The sequence below is a fragment of the Cucurbita maxima genome, unplaced genomic scaffold, assembly GCF_002738345.1.
Source record: "Cucurbita maxima cultivar Rimu unplaced genomic scaffold, Cmax_1.0 Cma_Scf00025, whole genome shotgun sequence".
Lineage (NCBI taxonomy): Eukaryota > Viridiplantae > Streptophyta > Magnoliopsida > Cucurbitales > Cucurbitaceae > Cucurbita > Cucurbita maxima.
Window position 1 is genome coordinate 2,410,812 of NW_019272041.1, and position 23,245 is coordinate 2,434,056.

At 35.2% G+C, this 23,245-nt stretch overlaps 5 protein-coding genes across 9 annotated transcripts in view; 3 read left to right on the forward strand and 2 right to left on the reverse strand.

Annotated features, from left to right (window-relative positions):
- Positions 1-977, forward strand: part of LOC111498621 (ferredoxin--NADP reductase, leaf isozyme, chloroplastic) — a 2,927-nt gene extending 1,950 nt beyond the window's left edge. Inside the window, exons 6-9 of the mRNA XM_023149927.1 lie at positions 66-143; positions 252-314; positions 431-665; positions 790-977. Of these exons, the coding sequence (XP_023005695.1) occupies positions 66-143; positions 252-314; positions 431-665; positions 790-857 (444 nt within the window). The 3' untranslated portion in view covers positions 858-977. The remainder of the gene's footprint in view (positions 1-65; positions 144-251; positions 315-430; positions 666-789) is intronic.
- An 831-nt stretch (positions 978-1,808) lies between these two features.
- LOC111498622 (cold shock domain-containing protein 3-like) lies at positions 1,809-5,542 on the forward strand. Of its 2 annotated transcripts, none has more exons than XM_023149929.1 (2): positions 1,809-2,758; positions 5,108-5,542. In XM_023149929.1, the coding sequence occupies exon 1, from the start codon at positions 1,950-1,952 to the stop codon at positions 2,739-2,741; it is 792 nt and encodes a 263-aa protein (XP_023005697.1). In that variant the 5' UTR covers positions 1,809-1,949; the 3' UTR covers positions 2,742-2,758; positions 5,108-5,542. The 2 variants fall into 2 exon arrangements, with proteins under 2 accessions (XP_023005697.1, XP_023005696.1); XM_023149928.1 differs by having other exon boundaries at positions 5,121-5,542.
- A 7,765-nt stretch (positions 5,543-13,307) lies between these two features.
- LOC111498786 (thaumatin-like protein 1) lies at positions 13,308-15,354 on the forward strand. Its single transcript, XM_023150158.1, has 3 exons — positions 13,308-13,684; positions 13,772-14,450; positions 15,048-15,354. The coding sequence occupies exons 1-3, from the start codon at positions 13,615-13,617 to the stop codon at positions 15,268-15,270; spliced, it is 972 nt and encodes a 323-aa protein (XP_023005926.1). The 5' UTR covers positions 13,308-13,614; the 3' UTR covers positions 15,271-15,354.
- A 1,145-nt stretch (positions 15,355-16,499) lies between these two features.
- On the reverse strand, positions 16,500-19,745 carry LOC111498779. Of its 4 annotated transcripts, none has more exons than XM_023150152.1 (7): positions 19,526-19,745; positions 19,379-19,429; positions 19,021-19,072; positions 18,891-18,949; positions 18,709-18,754; positions 17,102-17,259; positions 16,500-16,823 (listed from the first exon to the last, which is right to left on the reverse strand). In XM_023150152.1, the coding sequence occupies exons 1-6, from the start codon at positions 19,649-19,651 to the stop codon at positions 17,126-17,128; spliced, it is 468 nt and encodes a 155-aa protein (XP_023005920.1). In that variant the 5' UTR covers positions 19,652-19,745; the 3' UTR covers positions 16,500-16,823; positions 17,102-17,125. The 4 variants fall into 4 exon arrangements, with proteins under 4 accessions (XP_023005920.1, XP_023005919.1, XP_023005918.1 ...); XM_023150151.1 differs by having other exon boundaries at positions 16,500-16,826; XM_023150150.1 differs by having other exon boundaries at positions 16,500-16,844.
- A 1,319-nt stretch (positions 19,746-21,064) lies between these two features.
- LOC111498718 (60S ribosomal protein L21-2-like) lies at positions 21,065-22,324 on the reverse strand. The gene is made up of 2 exons (XM_023150064.1): positions 22,021-22,324; positions 21,065-21,507 (listed from the first exon to the last, which is right to left on the reverse strand). The coding sequence occupies exons 1-2, from the start codon at positions 22,255-22,257 to the stop codon at positions 21,250-21,252; spliced, it is 495 nt and encodes a 164-aa protein (XP_023005832.1). The 5' UTR covers positions 22,258-22,324; the 3' UTR covers positions 21,065-21,249.
- Between the last annotated feature and the right edge of the window lie 921 nt (positions 22,325-23,245).

Below are 23,245 nucleotides of genomic sequence, written 5' to 3' on the forward strand. Positions count from 1 at the left end.
TTTTTTTTTTTTTTTTTTTTTTTTTTTTTATAATTTAAATGGGTGGAATTGTGTTGGTGCATTAGCTTGCAACTGGAACTGGAATTGCTCCATTTAGATCATTTTTGTGGAAAATGTTCTTTGAGAAGCATGATGACTACAAGGTACTAATAATAATGCTTACAAACTTATTTTTTTTTATGATTCTAATTTGAATTCATAATTTTTATTAACATCTAAATTATCATCTCAATCCATCTTATGCTGTGTAGTTTAATGGATTGGCCTGGCTCTTTTTGGGTGTCCCGACAAGTAGCTCGCTTCTCTACAAAGAGGTAAAAACGAGAAATCCTAATACAACCTTAGACATCATACTTTTGTACGATACAAAGGAAATCAAAATCACGAACATGTGAAAATATCGATAATGTGAGTTTGTAAAATGAAATAGGAGTTTGAGAAAATGAAAGAGAAGTACCCCGAGAACTTCAGGTTGGACTTTGCCGTTAGTCGAGAGCAAACAAACGAGCAAGGCGAGAAAATGTACATCCAAACTAGAATGGCTCAATATGCCGAGGAGCTTTGGGAATTATTGAAGAAAGACAACACCTTTGTGTACATGTGTGGACTCAAGGGCATGGAGAAGGGAATTGATGACATTATGGTCTCTTTGGCTGCTAGAGATGGTTAGATTTTTTCCCTTTCATTTCTCTTTTTGTCAATTTATTAAGGGTTTTTTTTTTTCGGAATAAATTAAAATAGTATTATTATTATTATTATTATTATTTATTATTATTTTGGTTTCGGTAGGGATTGATTGGCTGGAGTACAAGAGGCAGTTGAAGAAATCAGAGCAATGGAATGTGGAAGTTTATTAATTTTATAAATATAATATTTTCTACATTTTGACTTCAACATCTCTCTTTCAACCCCCCATTATTATGTAGATATAGTTAATTCCTTTTTTTATAATTTTCTGTATTTTAAGCTATTTTTAATTTTGAAATCTTGTTCATTATGCTCATATAAAAAAAAAAAAACTTCGAAATTATGCCCTAAGGAATACTTTTCGCTCCAATTCTTTTTCTCGTTTTATTTTAGGTAAAGTCATGAACTTATTATTGATTGTTCAAATAAGTGTAGTTAGGTGCCTTTTGAAATTGAATATGCAAAAAGGGTTTATAGTATCTACTTCTTTCACCAATATTTGAATAGTTTGAAACGTTGGATTTAAACTTAGGGGTTCTGTTAATAAATCATGGCTCGACGTTTAAACTATATCCAAAATTGTCTAAGTCATTTTTAGATCCAATCCAATTATTTTGGCCGTCAATATATTTCTTGAAAATTTACTATTCAAATAGTTAAAAACAATGCAAAATGTACACCTAATCAACAATAAATTCAAGTGGGTTCAGTCCAATCCAATCTAGTTCTAGGAAAACTCACAAAACCAATCCAATTTATACCAATTAGTTAGTTACAAAACGACATGAGCGTTCCCAATGTCATAACTAACTAATTTATTTTAATTAATTAAAAAAAACATCAAATCCATTTAATTATAATTTTTTTATAAATTAATCAATTTAGTTTTTACTTAAAGATTCTATTTATAAATGGTTCATTTATAATTAATAAGAGAAAAATAATTTTATTTTATGATTTTAAGCTGATTTCATCTTCCTAATTTATTAAATATAAAATATTTTAAAACTCAATTTCATAATTAAAAATATATATTTCCAAATAAAAGCAATATTCACGAATCTAAAATATTTTCAAACAGGAAAAAATTGAAAATTGAAAAAATAAAAAAATTAAATCGTTAACGGATTAGGGTTTTGGATGAAGCGTTAGAAGTTCCCGCGATCTCATTCTCTTCGCCTTCTATATATTCCGAAACCCTTTTTGTTCTCGTTCTCTAAGTCGCCATTTTTGTTGCAGAGGGATCGGTTATAACTTTGAAGATGGCGGAGGAGAGATTGACTGGTGTGGTTCAATGGTTCAACGATTCGAAGGGGTTCGGGTTCATCAAGCCAGATGTGGAAGGACCTGATCTGTTTGTTCATCAATCCTCCATTAAATCAGATGGCTACCGTAGCCTTGTCGTTGGAGATCATGTTGAGTTTCAGATCGCTTCGGGTGATGATGGGAAATCGAAAGCTATTGAGGTCGTTGCGCTTGATGGATCTTCGGGAAATCGGAGGGATAACTTTGGGGGTGGTGGTGGACGAGGTGGCCGGGGCGGCGGGGGTTATGGGTTTGGTGGTTGGAGGGGCGGTGATAGGCGGAATGGCAGCAGTGGAGCCGGTGGGGGTGGGTGTTATCAATGCGGTGAGCAAGGGCATTTGGCTAGAGACTGTGCCCGTGGTAGTAACCGCGGCGGCGGAGGTGGCAGCGGTGGTGGTTGTTTTACTTGCGGTGAAGTTGGCCACTTAGCGAGGGATTGTCAACGAGGAAACGGCGGCGGCGGCGGCGGCGGCGGGGCCGGTGGTGGGGGTTGCTATAATTGTGGTGGTTTTGGGCACTTGGCTAGGGATTGCAATAGGGGTGGAGCTGGAGGTGGAGGTGGTGGTGGTGGTGGTGGTGGTTGCTTTAATTGTGGGGAGTATGGGCATTTAGCCAGAGATTGCCAGAATGAAAGCCGTAACAGCAGCGGCGGCGGAAGATTTGGTGGCGGAGGTGGCGGTGGCGCCAACACTTGCTTCAATTGCGGGAAATCGGGGCATTTTGCTAGGGAGTGTCCTGATGCACCATGATAAGGAGAGGAAAAAGAGTAATAGTATATAATTTTTCCTTTTACTTCAATATTGTCCTTTAATTATGTTCTTCTTTTGGTGTGGATGGTGGCTCTACGTAGCTTACTTGAGAATTTTTTTATTAATTTTTATCCCATGGTTGTTAAGCTCCTTAGGGGCAAAATTTTCTGGTTCATACGATGTTCTAATTCGGATAAATGAGGCATTTTATCCTTCTTGCCTTCTTTAATTATGATGCCAATATTTTTGTATCCCTTTTTTTTGTTTGAATTTTAGTCAATAATGACCTTTTAGATCTCAATTTCATATTCGAATCAATGCCTGCTGTAATTGTCATTATCCATGTTAGCATCTAATGCTTCATTGGGTTGAAGTAGTTATGTTGGATTGATTTACACATTATTAGCATGATCTTTGGTTTTGCATTGCCATACCAGGCCTTCATTTTTGTTTGCCTCTTCATCATCAAGAAGGGATATGTCTTCTAGAATTCATTTAGTCTGATCCTCTAAAGAGTAGGCATGTTTTCGTGCGCTCTGCTCTGTCTTGCTGATCTTCTTAGCACTATGTTCTGTTCTATAATTTGTTGTGGAAGTGTTTTAGAGACTGTTGGATCTATGTTTTAAATCTTTCGTGTCCTCTATACTTAATCTTCTTAGCACTATGTTCTGTTCTATAATTTGTTGTGGAAGTGTTTTAGAGACTGTTGGATCTATGTTTTAAATCTTTCGTGTCCTCTATACTTAATCTTCTTAGCACTATGTTCTGTTCTATAATTTGTTGTGGAAGTGTTTTAGAGACTGTTGGATATATGTTTTAAATCTTTTGTGTCCTCTATACTTTCAAGTTTCATAGATTCGACTCCTAGTAGTCAAACTGATTGTGAACCAGTGAATTGAATGAAGACTAATGTCTTCTTGATACTTTGTTACTTCCATTCTAGAAATGAATGCTTGCAAGTTAAAGGTTACAATCGTGTTCATGTGAAGGTGATGTGTAGATCAGGGGTGCCCTTTCTTCTTCTTAAGGAGTTGGGATGGTTATGGATTTTTTTTTTTTTTTTTTTTTGGTTTAATCTATCATTTTAGTAGAAATCTTAGAAAACATATTGCAAATCGAAGGTATGAACTTCTTTTAGTTTGTTCGAATATCTAGATTAATGAAAGTTCATTAAAATTTTAGTAAATAAAGAGTAGTTTGGTCTAGGTTCTAAAACTCATCTCTACGCCCGATGCGAGGATTTTTTCCCTGGTAGATAATAAACATTTTGTGTTGGTTTTGGCGATTAGTATGCTTCTTTTCTTCATTTTTATCATTTTCTGTTCTCAAGGAGTTTTGTTTTGTGGCCTTTTGGATTAAGAATTGATACTCAGGAGAGTCAGGAAGGAGTTTTAAATCCCTACATATCCTCCCCCAAATCCTTCCTTTACTATTACCTTTTGGAGAATAGTTTGTCCATTATTGCTTGAACAAAGAGAGGAATATAGGATCATATGTACAATTTAGTTAAAATGCTCTTTTAGCATGCATTCTTCTGTTTGATAGATGTTGATGATTATAATTCAGTTCAATATATATTTTATCTCATTCCAATGTACATAGTTTTTGCCTTGGGTATTATATTTTGAACCTTAGTTTCTGCTTATCTTGTGAGGAGCTGATGAAATCTCTCTCATTGCCATTGTTTTGTTCTCTTTAGCTCTCTGGTTCTTTTCTTCATTGCTACTTGGTATTGAGTTGCAAAAATTCGCAACATTTAAAGCTTGTGGCTGTTGAATGGCTGCTCGGACAACTTGTGAGCTTTTCAATTTGAATCGAGTTTGTTTGTGTGTACTCTCATCGTTCATTGAGTGTCTACAATGCTTGATTGTCATCTCTCATGAGATGCTTTTCATCAAACAGGATGAGTTTCATAGTCTTGTAAATTGTTTCTTAGGTTTAAGTTTGTAGATTGAACTCTTAGCTTTAGCTTAGGAATATGAAAATCTGGACCCTTCTTCTTTAGGGCATCCCATTGATCCATTGTTTAAATGATTGAATTGATGGCCAATCCTCTCAGATATCTAGAAACAATTGAACTAAAGGGAGGAAGATCTTAATGTTTTCTCTATATTTTGTTACACTAGAAGTTCAATCCAAAAATTTCATCCATTTATCTTTCTTTCCTTGTATTTTCATCTTGGTTTTAACCATTTTGTTCGTGTTAGAGCGACTGCGGATCTCGGGAGTATGTATGCAAAGTTTTAAGAGATTTTAAGGCTTTCCTTTTTTGTTATTCATGTATATTTTTTTTGTTGGAGTTTATGCTTTTTGTGTAAGGGGATGGCGAAAAAAGGAAGCTGAAAATGTGAAGTTTTCTAAATCAGTGTGTGCTTACAGCACAGTGTGGCCGGGAGTTATGTCAGGCGACGGCTTCGTCCTGCTGCACCCAGGAGAGTGGAACGCCCTCACCATGCTCGCGGTCGTGGTCCGGCTGCATTTGGGGCCGCACATATTGCTCCGAAGAAGCAGCAGCCAGGCAGATTCTCCGACCAAGTTCAGGCTGAATGGTGCCAGTGGGGTTGATTTCATTTTACAAATATTAGTATTAAATATCACGTTGACTCGAGATTAGATTTTTTTATTCGACATCTAAGTTATAGGAGAATTGATCGATGAACTTAGAATGGATAGTGATGTAAACCATTTCAATGCAGGGCTCGGGCTCGTGAGACTCTTCAGGAATAGGGGCTCTGATTAATTAGGTGGAAGAAAATACGAGGTTACTTCATTCAAGAAAACATCAAAGGATACTTTAAATATCTTGAATTTCGTCGTAGCATCTATACCTGGATCGAGCATATCCAAAAAATAATTTTGAATTATGAATTTTGCTCACTGTGTCCTCCGATTTGGTCTAGAATTTTGAATTCAGTCCTCGTCTTACAAAACCAACCGATTTGGTTTAGTTCTCAGTTAAAACCAGAATTGAAAGAATCGAACCAACTATTACCCTGATTTCGAATGTCTCTTTCGAGCGTTCTACCTTTCCCTCTCATCATATCCACTTTTTTTTGTAATACCCATTAGCTTGATGGTTTGTCCCACCATTTCAATGGGCTCTCCAATTCTTTTTGGTTCATGAATCTTGCAATCTTTTATCCACATCCAAGGATTCATACATTCAATGGATATGATATGATACGAGTATGAATACACAAAAAAACAATGATTTAATAAGCATTGAGACTACCGAGAAAAAAAGCCATTATTCTCTCGAGTTTCATTGGTTGGAATTCCATTAAATGGAGTAAGCTTTTACTCAAAGAAAAGCTCCTCTTCCACTCCAAGATCTATGCTTAATTCTCTAATGGGGTTGAGTTGGTTGTACTACTTCATATGCTTTTTTGACTCTCTACCACATCACTTTCACACTATCCTCAAACTTTCCCTCCTTTTTTTAGATTCTCTTTCATCTCTACACAATTTTCATTTGAGTTTTTCTTTTAATTTTTATTTATTGTTATGTTTAACGAGGATCAAGGCTCGTGAGACTGGTCAGAATGAGAAGGATTCAAAGACTATGCACGACGTGGATAAGAAAAAAAAAACGATAGTGAATTACTTGACTTGATAGATGGAGGGAGGGTCCTCGACTCAAGCACAAAATCCATGTTGAGTCAACAATCATCGAGAAGGGCACCACCGTGAGATCGAGATAAGCACCTTGCTCTTGGATAAATGACTCAAACAACCCGAACCAACTTAATTAAAAAATGTCCAAATTTGACCAAACCCAACCCACGAACACTTTATAAAGTGTTTCAATTCAGTCAACTTTATTAGTGGTATCATATGGCCATTAGCTTAAAGATAAACAGAATAATATTTTTCTAAATTAAAAATAAATCATGTTTTTTTCCCAAATTACCCCTCCTTTTGATGCTTAATCATAAAGACATGAAATCATGAAGGCAATTTTTGATGAAATCAAAATTAAATTTATGAATTAAAGTGATTTAAAAAAAAAAGAAATTTACATATTTTCATATCATATTTATATATATTTTCATTTAAAGAAATTATTTAATCTTAATTTCTTAAATTTAAATTGGGTAATTTAGGTCCCACTAATACACATGTTAATTAATAAACCATGAGCCACGTCATTAAATCATTAAAGTATAAAGAAAAAAAAAAAAAAGGAAAGTTATGAATTCCCATTTCTTTTCGCACTTTGTCTAAATTCATATTAAAATATTGTCGATTGTTATGGGTAAAACTAAACTCGAAACAGTTGGCAATCATGCTAAGGTTAACTAGACCCGGTGCGTCCTAAAGTTGTGCCTGTGTCTTTTTTTGTGGGCCTAGGTTGATCGTACCTAGACAGACCAAATGAATGTTCATTCATTCTGCCTTGATGTGTGCTCTTTTTAGAACCCTAATCCTTTCACGTATAAATGGAAAGTGAGGTGGGGCTTATGACAAACCCTAGTTCTCGCTATATTTATCACAAATAACAGTTGACATAGTTAATAAACATCAAATTTGGAAGAAGCATACACTGATCGAACCGAACCCTCTGAATGAATTAGCAATCAACACTAGATTCGAGAAGAATTTTGAGCTGTAAGAGTAAAAACACCTTAAAAATATAAAACAAAATCGACACACACTCTATACAGCTAGAAAGTAACTTACGTAGATGTGCGAATTTTACCTGTGTTAGTATGACGTTACTCGACTTTCCGACACTTAACTACGTAACAAAAACCCTAAATTTAAGCTTTTCTTTCGACCCGCACAAAAGTAAATTATGTTTTTTTTTTTTCTTATATACAAAAAGATGGACAAAGAAAAAGGGTTTAAAGCAAAGATGAATAAAAATATCCCTTTTTAAGGAAAAGAGATAATTTATTTATTAATAAAAATTATGCATCATATTTTCTTTACATTACATAAACATAAACATACATAGTGGAAATGACGTAAATCTTTAACAAAAAGTATATGACAAAATCTCATATATTTATTTTATGTTTCATTATCAAACTAAAAATAATAAAATAATAATAATAGTAATAATAATAAAAAGGTAAAAAAATAATATTGAAAATGTGAAAGACTACACGTCGTCAAAGGCTGCCATGAATTGTCGTTCGAAATAAAGTAGTGTCGGTTTCCAAAATTAAGTAAAAAAAAAAAAGTTGATTTCTTTTGGAGTCTTCTTCCTTTCACGATAAGCAATTAGTTTTTTCTGTTAAAAAAAAAATACTTATTTATTTATTATTATTATTATTTTATTTTGAACCTTAGTGGGTAATGATTTAATTAAAATGTTTTAAAATCTATAAGGATTTAATTTTTTTAATTTAAAATGTGTTACGGTTTAGTTTCATAATCTGTCTTATAAAAATATAATAATTTGATGAATTGAAAAACATAATAATTTGACTAATTGAACTATGTTCAAATTGGTTAATGTTGTGGTTCCATTGTTAGGAGTTAGAATCATTTTCGTAATATTTTTCTTAATTATTTGGTCAACATGTACATACTATGCACGCCCCAAGTTATTGTCACCTTCGTTCAATGCAACCTTGTTCATCTTTAACCTAATCCTCGGGAGAAATGTAAGATACCCAACGAGCTCTCCATACATACATACTTATTTTCAACGGTTGCATACTATGCACGCACGCCCCTAGCTATTGTCACCCTCGTTCAATCTAATCTAGTTCATCATTAACTTAATCCTCGGGAGAAAGGTAAGATACCCACGAGCTCTCCTATATATACTTATATTCAATGGGTACATACTATGCACGCCCCTAGCTATTGTCACCTTCGTTCAATCTAACCTAGTTCATCTTTAACCTAATCCTCGGGAGAAACGTAAGATACCCCACGAGCTCTCATATATATATATATATACTTATTTTCAATGGTTACATACTATGCATGTCCCTAGCTATTGTCACCTTCGTTCAATCTAACCTAGTTCATCTTTAACCTAATCTTCGGGAGAAAGGTAAGATACCCCACGAACTCTCCTATATATACTTATATTCAACGGGTACATACTATGCACGTCCCTAGCTATTGTCACCTTTGTTCAATCCAATCTAGTTCATCTTTAACCTAATCCTCAGGAGAAACGTAAGAGACCCCACGAACTCTCCCATATAAATACTTATCTTCAATGAGTATATACTATGCACGCCCCTAGCTGTTGTCACCCTCGTTTAATGATCTAGCTCATCTTTAACCTAATTCTCAGGAGAAACATAAGATACCCTACAAGAAATGTTTCGTTCTTCTCTCCAACCGATGTGAGATCTCACAATCTACCCCCCTTCAGGGCCTAGCATCCTCGCTGACACATCGCTCAGTACCTGACTCTGATAACATTTGTAACAGCCCGAGGCTACCGCTAGTAGATATTATCCGCTTTAGCCTATTATGTAACATCATCAGTTTCACGATTTTAAAACACCTCCTAAAGAGAGGTTTCCACACCTTTATAAGAAATGTTTCGTTCCCCTCTCTAACCAACGTGGGATCTCACACTTCTTCACTACTAAAATCCTTGTTACATTTAAATTGTTTGCTAACGTACGCATCATAGCTAATGCGACAAACACCATATCAATATGCAAATTTCTTTTTTTTTATAAGTCGTGTTCTTCCTCTTTCAAACAACTTGTATCATTGTTGTCACGTCAAAGTCAGATATATTACTCTGTCTAAGTTAAGGGATCGACATTTAAATTAATAATTTTTTGTGAGTAAAAACGTCCAAATTAGGACACCAATGAAACCCATTAATGATTCATATAACTTAATTAATTTATAATGTCACATGGTGCACATAAGTTCACGACTTTATAATATTTAATTGAACTTTAGAGTAATTAATAATATTATATATATTTATAATATAAGGTCGGTTCAGATCATGAACTTCTACCGTTGATTAACTGCTAATTTACCATATTAATTAGGGTTTTTACCAAAAGTAAAAAGGTTTTCAAGAACAATTTTATTTATTTATTTATTATTATTTTGAAGTATAACGATTCAAATAAGCAAACGGTAACGACCCAATTTTGGATACATTGAGCCACATTGCATCACTGTGACGAATGGATTTTATGGCGATAAAAGATATTCAAATTTACATTAGGGGTGCTCATATGACCAGATAACCACATGACACAGTCGCACTTTTGAAGGCAGCGGACTAGCGATTGTGCGGCACTTACTTTCCAACAACAAGTGAGCTAAGCCAATTTATTCTTGGGTCGCCTACGGCCAAGCGACGTATGATCGAGCCTCTAGCCTCGGTTTTAAAAGAAGGTTTTAGAAAACGAGGGAAGAGGGAGATTTTAGAAAGAGACGTTATATAAGCAAGCAAGAGAGAGATAACAATTGCTTACCATATATAACCTTGTGTTTTGAAAAATAGAAGATCTAGTTTGGTTTAGTCAACCGGACCAACCTATCTTACAATCCAACTAACCACGACCCTATTTTTAAAAAATAAGAACCATTTTAAATTTGTAAATGATTGATATTTGAACAGAAATTTTAAATGGTTTGATTGAGTTATGTTGTTGACTTTAATTTGAGTTTCTCAGGTCACTTAACCCAACGATTCAAAAGATTTTTTCAACCTAACACGTGTACGTCATTAAAAAACATTGTGGAAAATATTCAAATAAAAAAAAGAAATACAAACAAAACAACCGAGTAAAAGTCAAACTCAAATCTAAACTCGGTCCATAAAACCCTTTAGTTAGATTACCAATTACATCTCTCGAATCAAGCAGAGATTTCTCTTTGGGAGATGACCCGCGTTATTCAAACGTGAGCTACATGATTAAATCCTTGACCCTATCATATCTGATCGAGTTATCAACTCACGTCGATAATCAAATCTTACCGAAGGAACAATACTTTATGCAATAACATTCGAATCGAGACGATAATTCATTGTTTGGGATTGGGCAAGAAGAACATGGTTTTGTCGCTTACAAAAGGCAAATAGAAAGCTCAAAGCTTCCCCACATGAGAGGTTGAAAAAAGAACATAAAGATAAGGAAGTTGAGTGTTAGAAGAAGGCCAAAGAGTGGAGTTCATGTGGGATTTTAGATATCAATGATATGAAATGAATATAAGTGTGCTATTCCTACATCACCCATGTGCCCTTCTTTACTTGCTTTTTTTTTGTTTGTGTTCCTATCTTTTCGATTCGTCTCTAAGTTTCTTTTCACATATCATACGAGAATTAGTAAGTTGATTCGTAAGCTTCTATCTAAAACCGTACCCCAACTGATGTAAACTTCAGATATTGTAACAGCTCAAGCTCACGGTACTCCAACTGATCCAAAACTATACCCTAAAATTATTGTATCCCAATTTATCCAAAACCGTACCCTAATCCCTAAACAACTTGGATAGAGTTCACAACCCAATTTTCTATTTTCCAATTGGGTTGTCGGGTTGTAGTTTATTTTATTTTTTGAATTATTTTAAAAAATCATATTGTAACAGCTCAAGCTCACCGCTAGTAGATATTCTCCACTTTGGCTCGTTATATATGGTCGTCAACCTCACAATTTAAAACACGTCTATTAGGGAGGTGTTTGCACATTTATAAATCACAATATATCACTAACATCAATTACAAACGTGATTTTCAAGTTGGGTCTGTTGACCTGACCTAAAAGATATCAACCCGCAAACCGAATCGAATTTTTTAGTTTTCTAAAAACTCAACCCAATTTAGATTAGATAGTTCGAGTTGATCGAGTTACGATAGGTTGGGTTTTTACAAACGTGATTTTTGCTTTGTTTTGTGTAATTTATCCATTAATTAATTATTAAATTATTATATAATAGTGAATTACGACATGTTTTGTTGGAGACAAATCTGCCCAATCGAAAAGAGACAATACTTATGTCAAGATAAAGGTAGTTATTTGAGGACCAATCATATATTGCCACGTATGCATAAATAATGACCAATTTAGATTTTTCCTCTTATTAATTCATACTTTCCAAGAACTTCTATTACCTTCCCATTTTGTGGGGTTGAGAAGAGCCACAATGTTTTGTTCATCATGATCATTATGATTGCTTCCATTATAATTATCGATATCTTCTTTAATTGATTCACGATTATTAATCCGAACAATAGTACGCAATATCATGTTACTATTAAGCATTTCGTTAGAGTTCGAACAAGAAATCTGTTCCTGACACGACAATCAGAAAATTAGTTTGTCCAGCTAAATTCTCAACTTGATTGAAGTTCATTTTGTAACTCGTGAGACGAGTAAAGCTATCGAATTAATAGCTTTCATCCTTCTCGTATCTTGATGTCAGAGAATGTTTAAGTGTGTCTTATATATATTTATATGTCACAATCAACGATACAATTGTGCCCCTAAGAAATTCATCGAAGACGATGTCTAGGTTAAGTGGGGGGGAAAGTGTCACAACTTCACTAAGAGAAAGTAGGTTGTGACCCCAACAGTAAGGCAAGACATACCAGAGGCAGCCCTCAGGTGGTGCTCATCCAGCCATTTATGCCAAGATTGAGAAGTGTCATGATGCGACCGAGGATGACAGTTCTCCTATATATATATAAAAAGTGTGTTCTAAGTTGGAGTTAGGCGGTGAGTTAGTTTGACGTTGTGCTACTATTTATTATTAAATAATAAACTAATTAAGTCTATAAATGAAATAATACAAAGAAAATGTACTTTTATTATTAAAAAAATAGCTATTTCAAATATATAAAAGGCTTTCTAAAATTTAATTCATAAATATCACTAATTAATCTTATCTATTTTAGACTTCATCATCTTATTAGGTAGGATGTTGCAATTAACTAGTTGGTGTGATGTAAATGATCACGATTATAAAATTTAATTATGACAACTAATACGATAAAAGTGACAAATTCTAGTATCTAATTTTTTTTAATGCTAACTACTCGTATTTGATTAAGACTTTAATAAAGTTATATATATTCAAGTAGTTTAGAGTGTATGAACGAGAGATTAAGTTAAATAAGATACTCTTCATAAAGCCCGTTTAAATTTTTTTAAAAAAAAAATATTTAATTCAATTTAATAGATAAAATATCAACGGTAACTAAAAAAAAATTATTTTGTTCGGTATCATAAATATTTGAAACCAATAACAATTATTGTAGTTCACTGATTGGTACTTAGGTTAGTGAATGACCAGCTTAGGACTTGGCAAGAGTATGAGTGGATGCACGGATCGGAGGAATGATATCATGGGATAAGACAGGATCGGAGAAAGCTTGCTATCCATTCCCCTTACACTGAGATTCTCCGGGATGGATGATAAAAGTCTCACGTCGACTAATTTAGTGAATGATCATGGGTTTATAAGTGAAGAATACTAACTCTATTGGTATGTGGCCTTTTGGGAAGCCTAAAGCAAAGCCATGAGAGTTTGTCCTGAAAGTGGACAATATTATATCATTATGGAGAGTCGTGTGTGTTCGTCCAATAATATCTACAAATGAAGCTGTTCGGGGTTAAATCAATTTTCTCTGCTCCATATCATTCCAATCCACAAAATACAATGGACCCACAATTGTGGATAGATAAAAAGGCAACTTTCCCCTTTCCCCATCCATTTTTGTTCACAATATCTCTATATTTATACTCGTGTCCATGCCCATAAGCAAGAACTCCCCCCTCCATACACAAAAACAGAGCCTCCATAGCTTAAAACAACTCCCAATCCAAATACCCACTTCCATTGTCGTCCCAAAATCCCACATTACTCAGAATTAAAGGCTAAATCAGAAGAACATTAGTGAAATTTTTGAGAAGTGATTCCATTTTTTATGGATTTGTTTGGAAATCACTCTGTTTCTTGTTCCATTTTCTTGTTCTTTCTTCTACAAATTTGCATTGGTAATTTCAGTTCGTTAATTTTTGAGCTTTTTGGTATTGAATTCTTCAATTTTAAGTAATACCCATTTCATTTTTTTGAATTTTTAGGGGCTTTTGGAGCTAAATTTACGTTTGTGAATAAGTGCGATTTCACTGTCTGGCCAGGAATTCTCTCCGGCGCCGGCAGCTTGAAATTCGACACCACTGGTTTCGAGCTTCGTAAAGGAGGTACCAGGACTTTTCAAGCGCCGGCCGCCTGGTCCGGTCGGTTCTGGGGTCGAACTGGCTGCAGCTTCGACGGCGCCGGTCGCGGTGCCTGTAGTACAGGTGATTGTGGGTCCGGCGAAATTGAGTGCAACGGCAACGGAGCTGCCCCGCCGGCCACACTGGTGGAGTTCACTCTCGGGTCAGGCTCTGCCATGTCGCCGGACTTCTACGACACTAGTCTTGTCGATGGCTACAATTTGCCGATAATTGTCGAGGGGACCGGCGGGACTGGCGCGTGTGGGTCGACTGGGTGCGTGACGGATTTGAACAGACAGTGTCCAACCGAGCTTAAGGTGGCGAACGGCGGCGCGTGTAGTAGCGCGTGTGAAAAGTTTGGGACGCCGGAATACTGCTGCAGCGGCGCGTATGGTTCACCGGCGACCTGTAAGCCAACGAAATACTCGACAATATTTAAATCTGCGTGTCCTCGGTCATATAGTTATGCCTACGACGACGCCACCAGCACCTTCACTTGCTCCGGCGCCGACTATACTGTCACATTTTGCCCTTCTTCCCCAAGGTAGAACACGATAAACTCTTATTACATCTTATTAATTTTCAATAGGCTTATGGTTATGAAAATTTATTTAATTTTCATTTTTAAAAATCGAATTTTATTCTTTTTAAACTTTTTAAGTTAATTCCATTTTGTAACTTTAAATTTTCAATATATATATATATATATATTTCACTAAAAGAAAATTCATTTGGACCATTTAAGAACCCAATTTGACTTTTTTAATTTTTTTTATAAAAAATTACATTAAAAACTTAAAAATAATTTATGAAGGGTCGAATAGATAGTTTTCATTGCTAGACTACTAGAATTTATTTTAAAATTATAAAAATAAAAAACGTTAATACTGGCATAGAAACTCAGTTTCAACCCGTAAGAGTATTCTTAAAAAAAATTTAAAAAGTTGAAAAGATATTAATTAAACTTTTTAAAAAACATTATTTTAAATAAAATAGTTTTTTTTTATTAATTTAGCTTATAATAAATAACCTTTTAAGTTTAGAAATAAAAATAATTATTTTAAAAATCGAGAACAAAATAGCTTTTTTAAAATTTTAAAAAAAAATGCACAAATTTAACGGTTGATTCTGGGATGTGCAGCCTGAAATCGTCGACAGATTCGCCGCCAAAGGCGGCGGGAGCAGGGGCGGCTAGTGGCGGAACGGTGGTGGGACAGATGGTCCCGCTGCCTGAAAATTCATGGCTGGCGGATATGGCGATTGGTGACTCAACAAGAACTCACCCACATTTTGGTTTTCTTCTTTTTGTGTTGATTTTTGGAAGCTCTTTCTTTTTTTCATATTCAAATTTATTTTCTTCTTAGCATTAAAAATTTAAATTCCCATAATGAAAGATGTTCGATTTTGGTAAACAAATTGGATTCAAATTTCATATTACCAAACTTAAACTCTCCCTCTGATTCCTACTTTGTAATATCCAATAAATTCGTATACCGACGTAACATGGATGATATAGCTATTCGTACTCTATAACGTATGATGAATCTGATTAGTGTTCGTTCATGAACAAATTCTTATAGTCGACAATTATTTTTATAATACTAATCCAAGATGGTGTCATTTTCATTTAAACTTTAAAAAATGAATATCATATCATCAACGAAATGAATAATTTGTGGTTTCCAAACCTCAATAATTTAATTTGGACTATATCGGAAGAATTGATAGATAGCCTTCATTTTTAAATAATATAGTTTTAAGATATATATTTTTGCTTACAATATACATATATTTCTTTTTATTTTATTTAATTTCATATTTATATTTTTATTATTTATTCTCTAATCTATAGTGACTAGTATTAGAGTTACAGAGCTTAATTAAATATTAGAAAATAAATTAAAATTTTGAATAAATAATCGAAGCAATCCAAATCAACCAAACCCAAAAAAATAATGGCTAGACTAGGTTGGGTTCATTATTTAGCGATGGTTGGACGTTTGGGTCCAAATTTTGACATTCTTGAGTTTTCTTTCCATCGGCATACATTTAGATCTAATTTGGAGTTGAGGCAATTGGCGTCAAGCGAATAGATCGGAAAGCCCTTGTTCCTTTCACTCGGTCCAAAAAAGATCTATGTAGAATAGGGTCCTCATTTTTATAGTCTCACAACCACGGTTGTGTGTAGGGCTATTCCACCGTTCACACTATCACGATTGAAAAGAGACGTTCACCAACATACGTATAATCGAGGAGACGTTCTCTAGCGTAAGCAATGGACGAATAAATAAGACCAGTCATCGTCTGAAATAGAATGAAGATAGAGAGAGAAATTGTAACTGCCCAAGCACAGTGCTGGTAGATTCCTTTCGAGCTTCCCCTTAATACTTTAAAACACGTATGCTAGGGAAAAGTTTTCATACCTTTATTTCGTTCTCCTCCCCAACCGACGTGAAATCTCACAAAAATACTAATGACAGGTCAAATACATTAGTTGCACAACTGTAAACTACTGCATAAACTTGTGAGACTACAATCACGTGTAGGACTATTCCATCGTTCACACTATTACGATTGAAAAGAGACGTAAGTATAATCGAGAAGGAGACGTTCACTAGTGTAAGCAGTGGACAAATAAATAAGGCCAATTGTCATCAAAAATAGAACGGAGATAGAGAGATATTATCCTCTTTGGACCTTCCCTTTCAGGATTCTTTTAAAACACGTCTACTAGAAAGAAGTTTTCATACCCTTATTCGTTCTACTCCTCAGCCGACGTGAGATCTCACAAAAACACTAATGGCAGGTCAAATACATTAGTTGCACAACTGTAAACTACTGCATAAACTTGTGAGACCCAGCTTGTGCTCCAAAAAGCCAATCATCCATCACCGTTGCAGAAATGGCTTTCAATAAACTACTACACATAGCATTACCGCTGTAAATTTTCATGATTGTCAATAACATTATACAAAATTCTCAACAGCCTTGGTGGCTGGAAGTCGCACAACTGTAATCAATAACGTTATGATTATTTGCACATTATGTATCTAAACGGATACTCTCTGCAATTTACATATATGATAAGGTGTCTTACCAAAAGCAAGCACAAATCAGACGTTCTAAATCTACAGCCAAACATAATTTTGCAAAATTTCCAGCAGAAAAAAAGGAAAAGGAAAGGAGATTGCTTACTTGAAATTGCATGACCTGTGAAAATCATTGAGCCCGAGTTCGAGACATGTGATTCTCTTCAATTCTTCGAGTGAGAAGCGAAACTCCATAATGGGAAGCACTGGAGGTGGCATAGTAGGATGTTACAGTGAGTTGAGTAAATCTTGGAAGAACAAAACCTGCACAGTTAATAAGCAACAAAGAAATTGATTAGTGTCTTAAAAAATGATTTGATGTGTGAGTTAAAGTTTCATTGATTTACAAATCAATGGATTTTTCTTTTGCTCAACTACGGTGATACTAGTGAGATTAAAAATTAAACAAGTTTTATGGTAATGGCATGAAATCTTTCTTTCATTATAATCATCCTAATATAATGATTTTGTTTTCATTGGGCTGAAAAAGGAAGGAGGAAGACTACTCAATGTGTTAGTGTCTCATTCTAAACTCATTCGTATGTACTTGCATCAGAAAATACTAACATGTTAGCGCGGTGCAACTAATGTATTTGACCTATCATTAGTGTTTTTGTGAGATCCCACATCGGTTGGAAAGGGGAACGAAACATTCTTTATAAAGGTGTGGAAACCTCTCCATAGCATACGCGTTTTAAAAATCTTGAGGGGAAACCCGAAAGGAAAAGCCCAAAGAGGACAATATCTGCTAGCGGTGGGCTTTAGCTGTTACAAATGATATCAGAGTCAGAGACTGGACAGTATGCCACAAGGATGCTAAGCCCCGAAGGGGGTGGACTCCAGGCGGCGTACCAACGAGGACACTAAGCCCCGAAGGTGGGTGGATTGTGAGATCCCACATCGGTTAGAGAGGGGAATGAAGGATTTTTTACAGGGTGTGAAAACCTCTCTCTAGCCTACACATTTTAAAAACCTTAAGGGGAAGCTTGAAAGGGGGAAGCCCAAAAAGGGCAATATCTGCTAGCGGTGAACTTGGGCTGTTACAAATGGTATCAAAATCAGACACCGAGCGGTGTGCCAGCGAGGATGCTGGGCCCCGAAGGGGGGTGGACTGTGAGATCCCACATCGATTGGAGAGGGGAACGAGCATTCTTTATAAGAGTGTGGAAACCTCTCCCTAGCATACGCATTTTAAAAACCTTGAGGAAAGCCCGAAAGGGAAAACCGAAAGGGAAAACCGAAAGAGGACAATATCGGCTAGCGGTGGGCTAGGGCTGTTACAGTTTTGAAGAGGTAAAATGGATTCAGACACGACAACCTTCTCATTCACTTTAAGGTGACAGTTGTAGAAGGCATGTCACCCAAGTACGAGTGATACGCGAACGAGCATCTAGTTAGTGGGCAAACATTCTTTTCACTTGAGAGTCACAAATTCACTAAATCATCTCTAAGACAAAAGGTCAACCATCAAAAAGATAAAAACCTGATGAAGCCAAGGCCCCATGATAGAGTGATGGAATTCCAAGCTTCTTTTCCAGTTTTCAGGTGGAGAGGCATATTCAAAGTTCCTAGGTAGGTTCTAATCCTTCCCTTATTCATGTATTTCAACGCAGTAATCAATTTTTTGTTTTAAAATAAATGAAAAACAACCGACCAAAGAAACATCAATGTTTTCTCAAAGAGAGAATAAGCAAAGACAATCTGCTAACATACCTCCAAATGCAGCACCGGCACCAGAACACAATAACAGGACAGGCACCTATCAACAAAGAGACAAGGAAGTCATGTAAACAGTTGATGGAACACAACTCACAAGAATCAAGTAATCCACGCAACTCCAATGATAATTAGCAACAAAAACAAAATCAACTTCATAATTTAATAAGAAGGCATACCCCAATTAAAAAGGGAAGCCACTTTGGTCCCTTGACATGATTTTGAAGGTGTGGGATCCCTGTAATGAAAGTAAACGATAAGCAATTGTGAAAATCAAATGAAACATTTATGAAAGTTCATTATGATTACCCGTATTGAAAGCATGAACTGCACTAAGCAACCCTCCAAGACCTGATCCTGCCTGTCGAACAAGGCAGTATAAGAATATGCAAAAGCCATGGAAACTACAATGTTTATGACAAAAGCATTCATAAACTTCTTTCCTATTATCTTTTACGATAATCCAATTGATAATAGGAGGAAATGGATAGAATTCAACTTCGAAATTGTTGATCCAGAAACGTTCATCAACTATCCAACAGCAGATTAACTTACAGAACACAACATAGAGTACAAATTTATCGCTGGAGAATCAAAAACCTAGAAGCATTAAAAAATTTCAAGAAGAAATCAAAAAGGGAAAATTAGAAAGAGAGGAGGAACTCACCACTGCGGTGGTACTATGGAGAACAGGATTTATGGCCCATTCACTTGTATCCTGAATCAACAGCAGAAAACACGCCAAAATCAAACATGAATTCCAGAATAGAAACTATAAGATGCTGATTAAAATAGAAGAGGAGGAGAAAAATACAGGATCGGGTTTAAGAAGAGAGAAACAGCGAGGACAACGAGGGGATCCGAGGCCTGGATTCATGGTGGGTTCATGGTAGAGATTGCCCCTTCTTAGCTTCTGTTCGTAGACCTCTCTAGTACCCATAGTGAATTGAAACTCGCTCGGGAGATTTTCGTTTGGTTCCGCAACAAATTCTCTGGTTTAGTCTTAGGTTTTGAGTAATGACTGGAGCAGACAAAATTGGGCTAAATCCAACGGCGCGTTAAGAAGACGAGGGTATAATTGGCAAAATGGAAAAAAGAAAAAAAGAAAAAAAGAATTTTGCTTAATTTTAAAGGTTGATTTTTCCTTTAACTTGCCTTCCACCTCCTCCTAAAATTTTAAAAGACTAAAAATCAAATTATATCTTAAATTTTATTTTTTTTTTTAATTCAAATTAACTATCTCTAATTTTTTATTTAGTTTGCAGTTAGTTTTTTTTTTTTTTTTACAATCTTTAGTTTGTAACTAATTTTAATGATATTGTAAGTAGGTAAAATTTAAAAAAATAAAAAAAATAACAAAAGAAAAGCTCAAACAATCCAACCCAAAAACAAAAATAGGAGGTTAACTTCACCAGGACTAGCAAATAATATCCAAAGTTACAATTCAAGATGAACTAGTGAACTCAATCCATTTAACGCTGAAAGATGAACTCAAAGTTATAACTCAAGATGAACTCAATCCATTTAACATTAAACGATGGGAGAAACGAGCGCTAGGGAGGGCGTTCGGTCACCAAAGAGGTGAATTATGAGATCTCACATCAATTAGAGATAGAAACGAGTGACGGCAAAACACTGAGCAAGGTATGAAGCGAGTGAATTGTAAGATTCCACATTGATTAGAGAAGATAATGAAATACTTAAGAATCTCTCTCTAGCCATTTTAAAAACCTCAAAAGTATTAGATTATTTTTTAGATTATTACTCAAAAAAAAACATTGCTCATTCGATTAAAAACATTGATACAAACTTCACCATCCAATATATGAAACAATGCTCACCCACAAACGTATTAGATAAGATAAAATTTATAGATTTATATTTTTAAATTGCTTATTTATTTATATTTTCTCTACCATCAATTTTATATTTTAACCATTTAAAAACAAAAGTTTTATAAGGAAAACAAAATTAATAGTTAGAAAATTTTGAGTTCATTTTCAAAAACTAAAAGCCTTAGATTTCATTAACCACAAATGTAAAATACAACTTAATATGAACGAAATAATTATATTTTAAGGTATGAAAAAACAAAATATGAATTTCCAAAATTTATAAAAGGAGCCCTAATTTTATTTTTGAAAAAAAGTAAGAATAAGCTGAGTCCAATTTAAAGCCGCTAATATTGGACGTTTTAAAAATATAGGGCAACCAAAATGAAATTATAACTAAACATCTAAGAATGAACACAAGGAAAGGCATTGTCAATCTTCAACTACGAAGCAAAATGATTCATGGACATGCAAAAGATTTAAGGCATTAGCGAGAACCAAATGCATCAAAACAAATGGAATAATCAGCTGAAACTACACTCATGTATCAAAGGCTATGGCAGATCCAGAAAATTAAGAAACAATTTAACAGATAAGATTCGTTTCCAAAATTTAGGTGCATAAAGAGAAAATTGTAACACTATCCAATAAGTTCATAGACCAAAACAAAAACCAGCCAAACAAAGCAAGTTCAATGAAGATAATTCTAATAACCTCCCTTAAGATCATTGACGACATCGTAGGGAATTGGAGTAACTGTCTCCATCAATGCACCTTCAACCATAAACCCTGGCTTGGGGCCTTCTGGCTGCCTCTTTGTGCAAATGACTTCACCTTTAGCCTTGGCGTCGGCCTTCAGTTGATCATTCTTAACCTTTCGCAGTACGAATTCTTCTGCGCATCTAGAGGGTTGGACATGCTCAACACGTACATGAATCCGCTTCTTAATTATTCTGTTACCCACCTGCAAATTTTATTGAGAAGTATCAGGAAACAAGCGGATGTTTATTGCTCGAATCAAACTCGAGAAATTTGAGTTACAGCATGATTTAGCAGTCCTGAATCCAAATCGATTCATGAACACAACACTTGGCAGAGATACATACAAAACTTGCTTCAAACATATGTGACAACTAAAATATAATGTCAATTTCAAGCAACGTCAAAGAAATATAGTTAGCATTCGACAATCTGAAACCGCGCAACTACAAAAACATTCACCAAGTGATTTGCTATAAAAATTAACGGATACATGTTCCACATCCCAAGATCAAATCAATAAAAACCAGCGAAATATAAACAGAACAGAGTCCACAACTTATCCAGATTAAACCTAAACAAGTTACTACCCAAATCAAACACAACCCGAGACCTAGAACACTAAAATTTTAAACATTTCCAAAACAAGAACAGATATAATAAAAAAAACGAAAACAGAATTAATCGAAAAATGAAAGGAATCGGAAATCGAACGAACCTGCTTGTTAATCTCCACGCCGATGGCGCGCTTGGTAACGTTCCACACACGACCAGTGCGGCCATGATAGAACTTGTGAGGCATACCTTTATGGATGGCGCCATTAACCTTGATGTCGACATAGTCGCCAATCTTGTAGGTCCTCAGGTATGTAGTGAGGGCAATGTAACCCTTCTTCCTGAAGGGCCTGGCGAAGAGGTCTCTTGTACGAGAGCGAAGTCCATGGCCAGCCGGCATCTTTCCCTCTCAGCAGGATAAAACTCTTCCCTCACACTCTCACAAATGAAGGAAACCCTAGGTTTTATGTATTTATATAATGCCGCAGTTAGGGTTTGAGGGCTTTTCTTTTAATGGGCCGAACGAAAGTGGGCCGAACGAAAGTGGGCCGTTCTGTGGCAAATGGATCAAAGCTCAAAATTTTCCCCTTTTTTTTCTCTCTAATTTTTTGTTCAATTTAGGCTAGATTTTCTCAAATTCGTATTATGTATAATGAACTATTATGCACGGAATAATTAAATATTTTAAAATTCATAAATTTCAATAAATAAATAAATAAATACCTCAATAATTTGTTTTTTTATAGATTTTTTTTTTTTTTTATTATCCCAGAGTTAAAAAAAATTGTTAGAGTTATTCAAGCGTGGAGCATATGCCACAGGTTGTTGACCACCCGTGTAAAAATATATTCTCGAGCATACCACTTCACACAAGTGTAAAAACAAACATCCGAGAAAACCTCGTATGTTTGGAGAAGATATCAAAACGTTTGAAAATGTGGGTTGATTAAAAGTAACGTTCTTCGGATTTCCAAATCGGCGACCAAATGCTTATCAAGTTGGCAAGACATCTAAACCTAATTTCATACTGAAGAATACCGTCGAGAAAGAAGTCGAAAAGTTCTTAGCCGAGGAGACATGGTTAGCTGGCAAACCTAGAAGACAAGTGCTCGCCTTTTGTGAAATGAAACGGACTCCTTAATGTAGAGATCAACTAAGAGTGTCTCGGATTTGAGGTCGGCCATTATTCAGATTGCTAAGTTTGAGTAAAGTCGGTTTATGGAGATGACAACCAATTAAGTGGGAGAGGATGTCGTAAGATATGTTGACTATGACTGCACGACATTTCACGCTCTTCTTACTTTCCATTCATGGAGCGTATTTATTTACTTTCCATGTATTTTTTTATGGCATGTAACTTGTTACCTCTTTTGATGTTTACTCTTGTT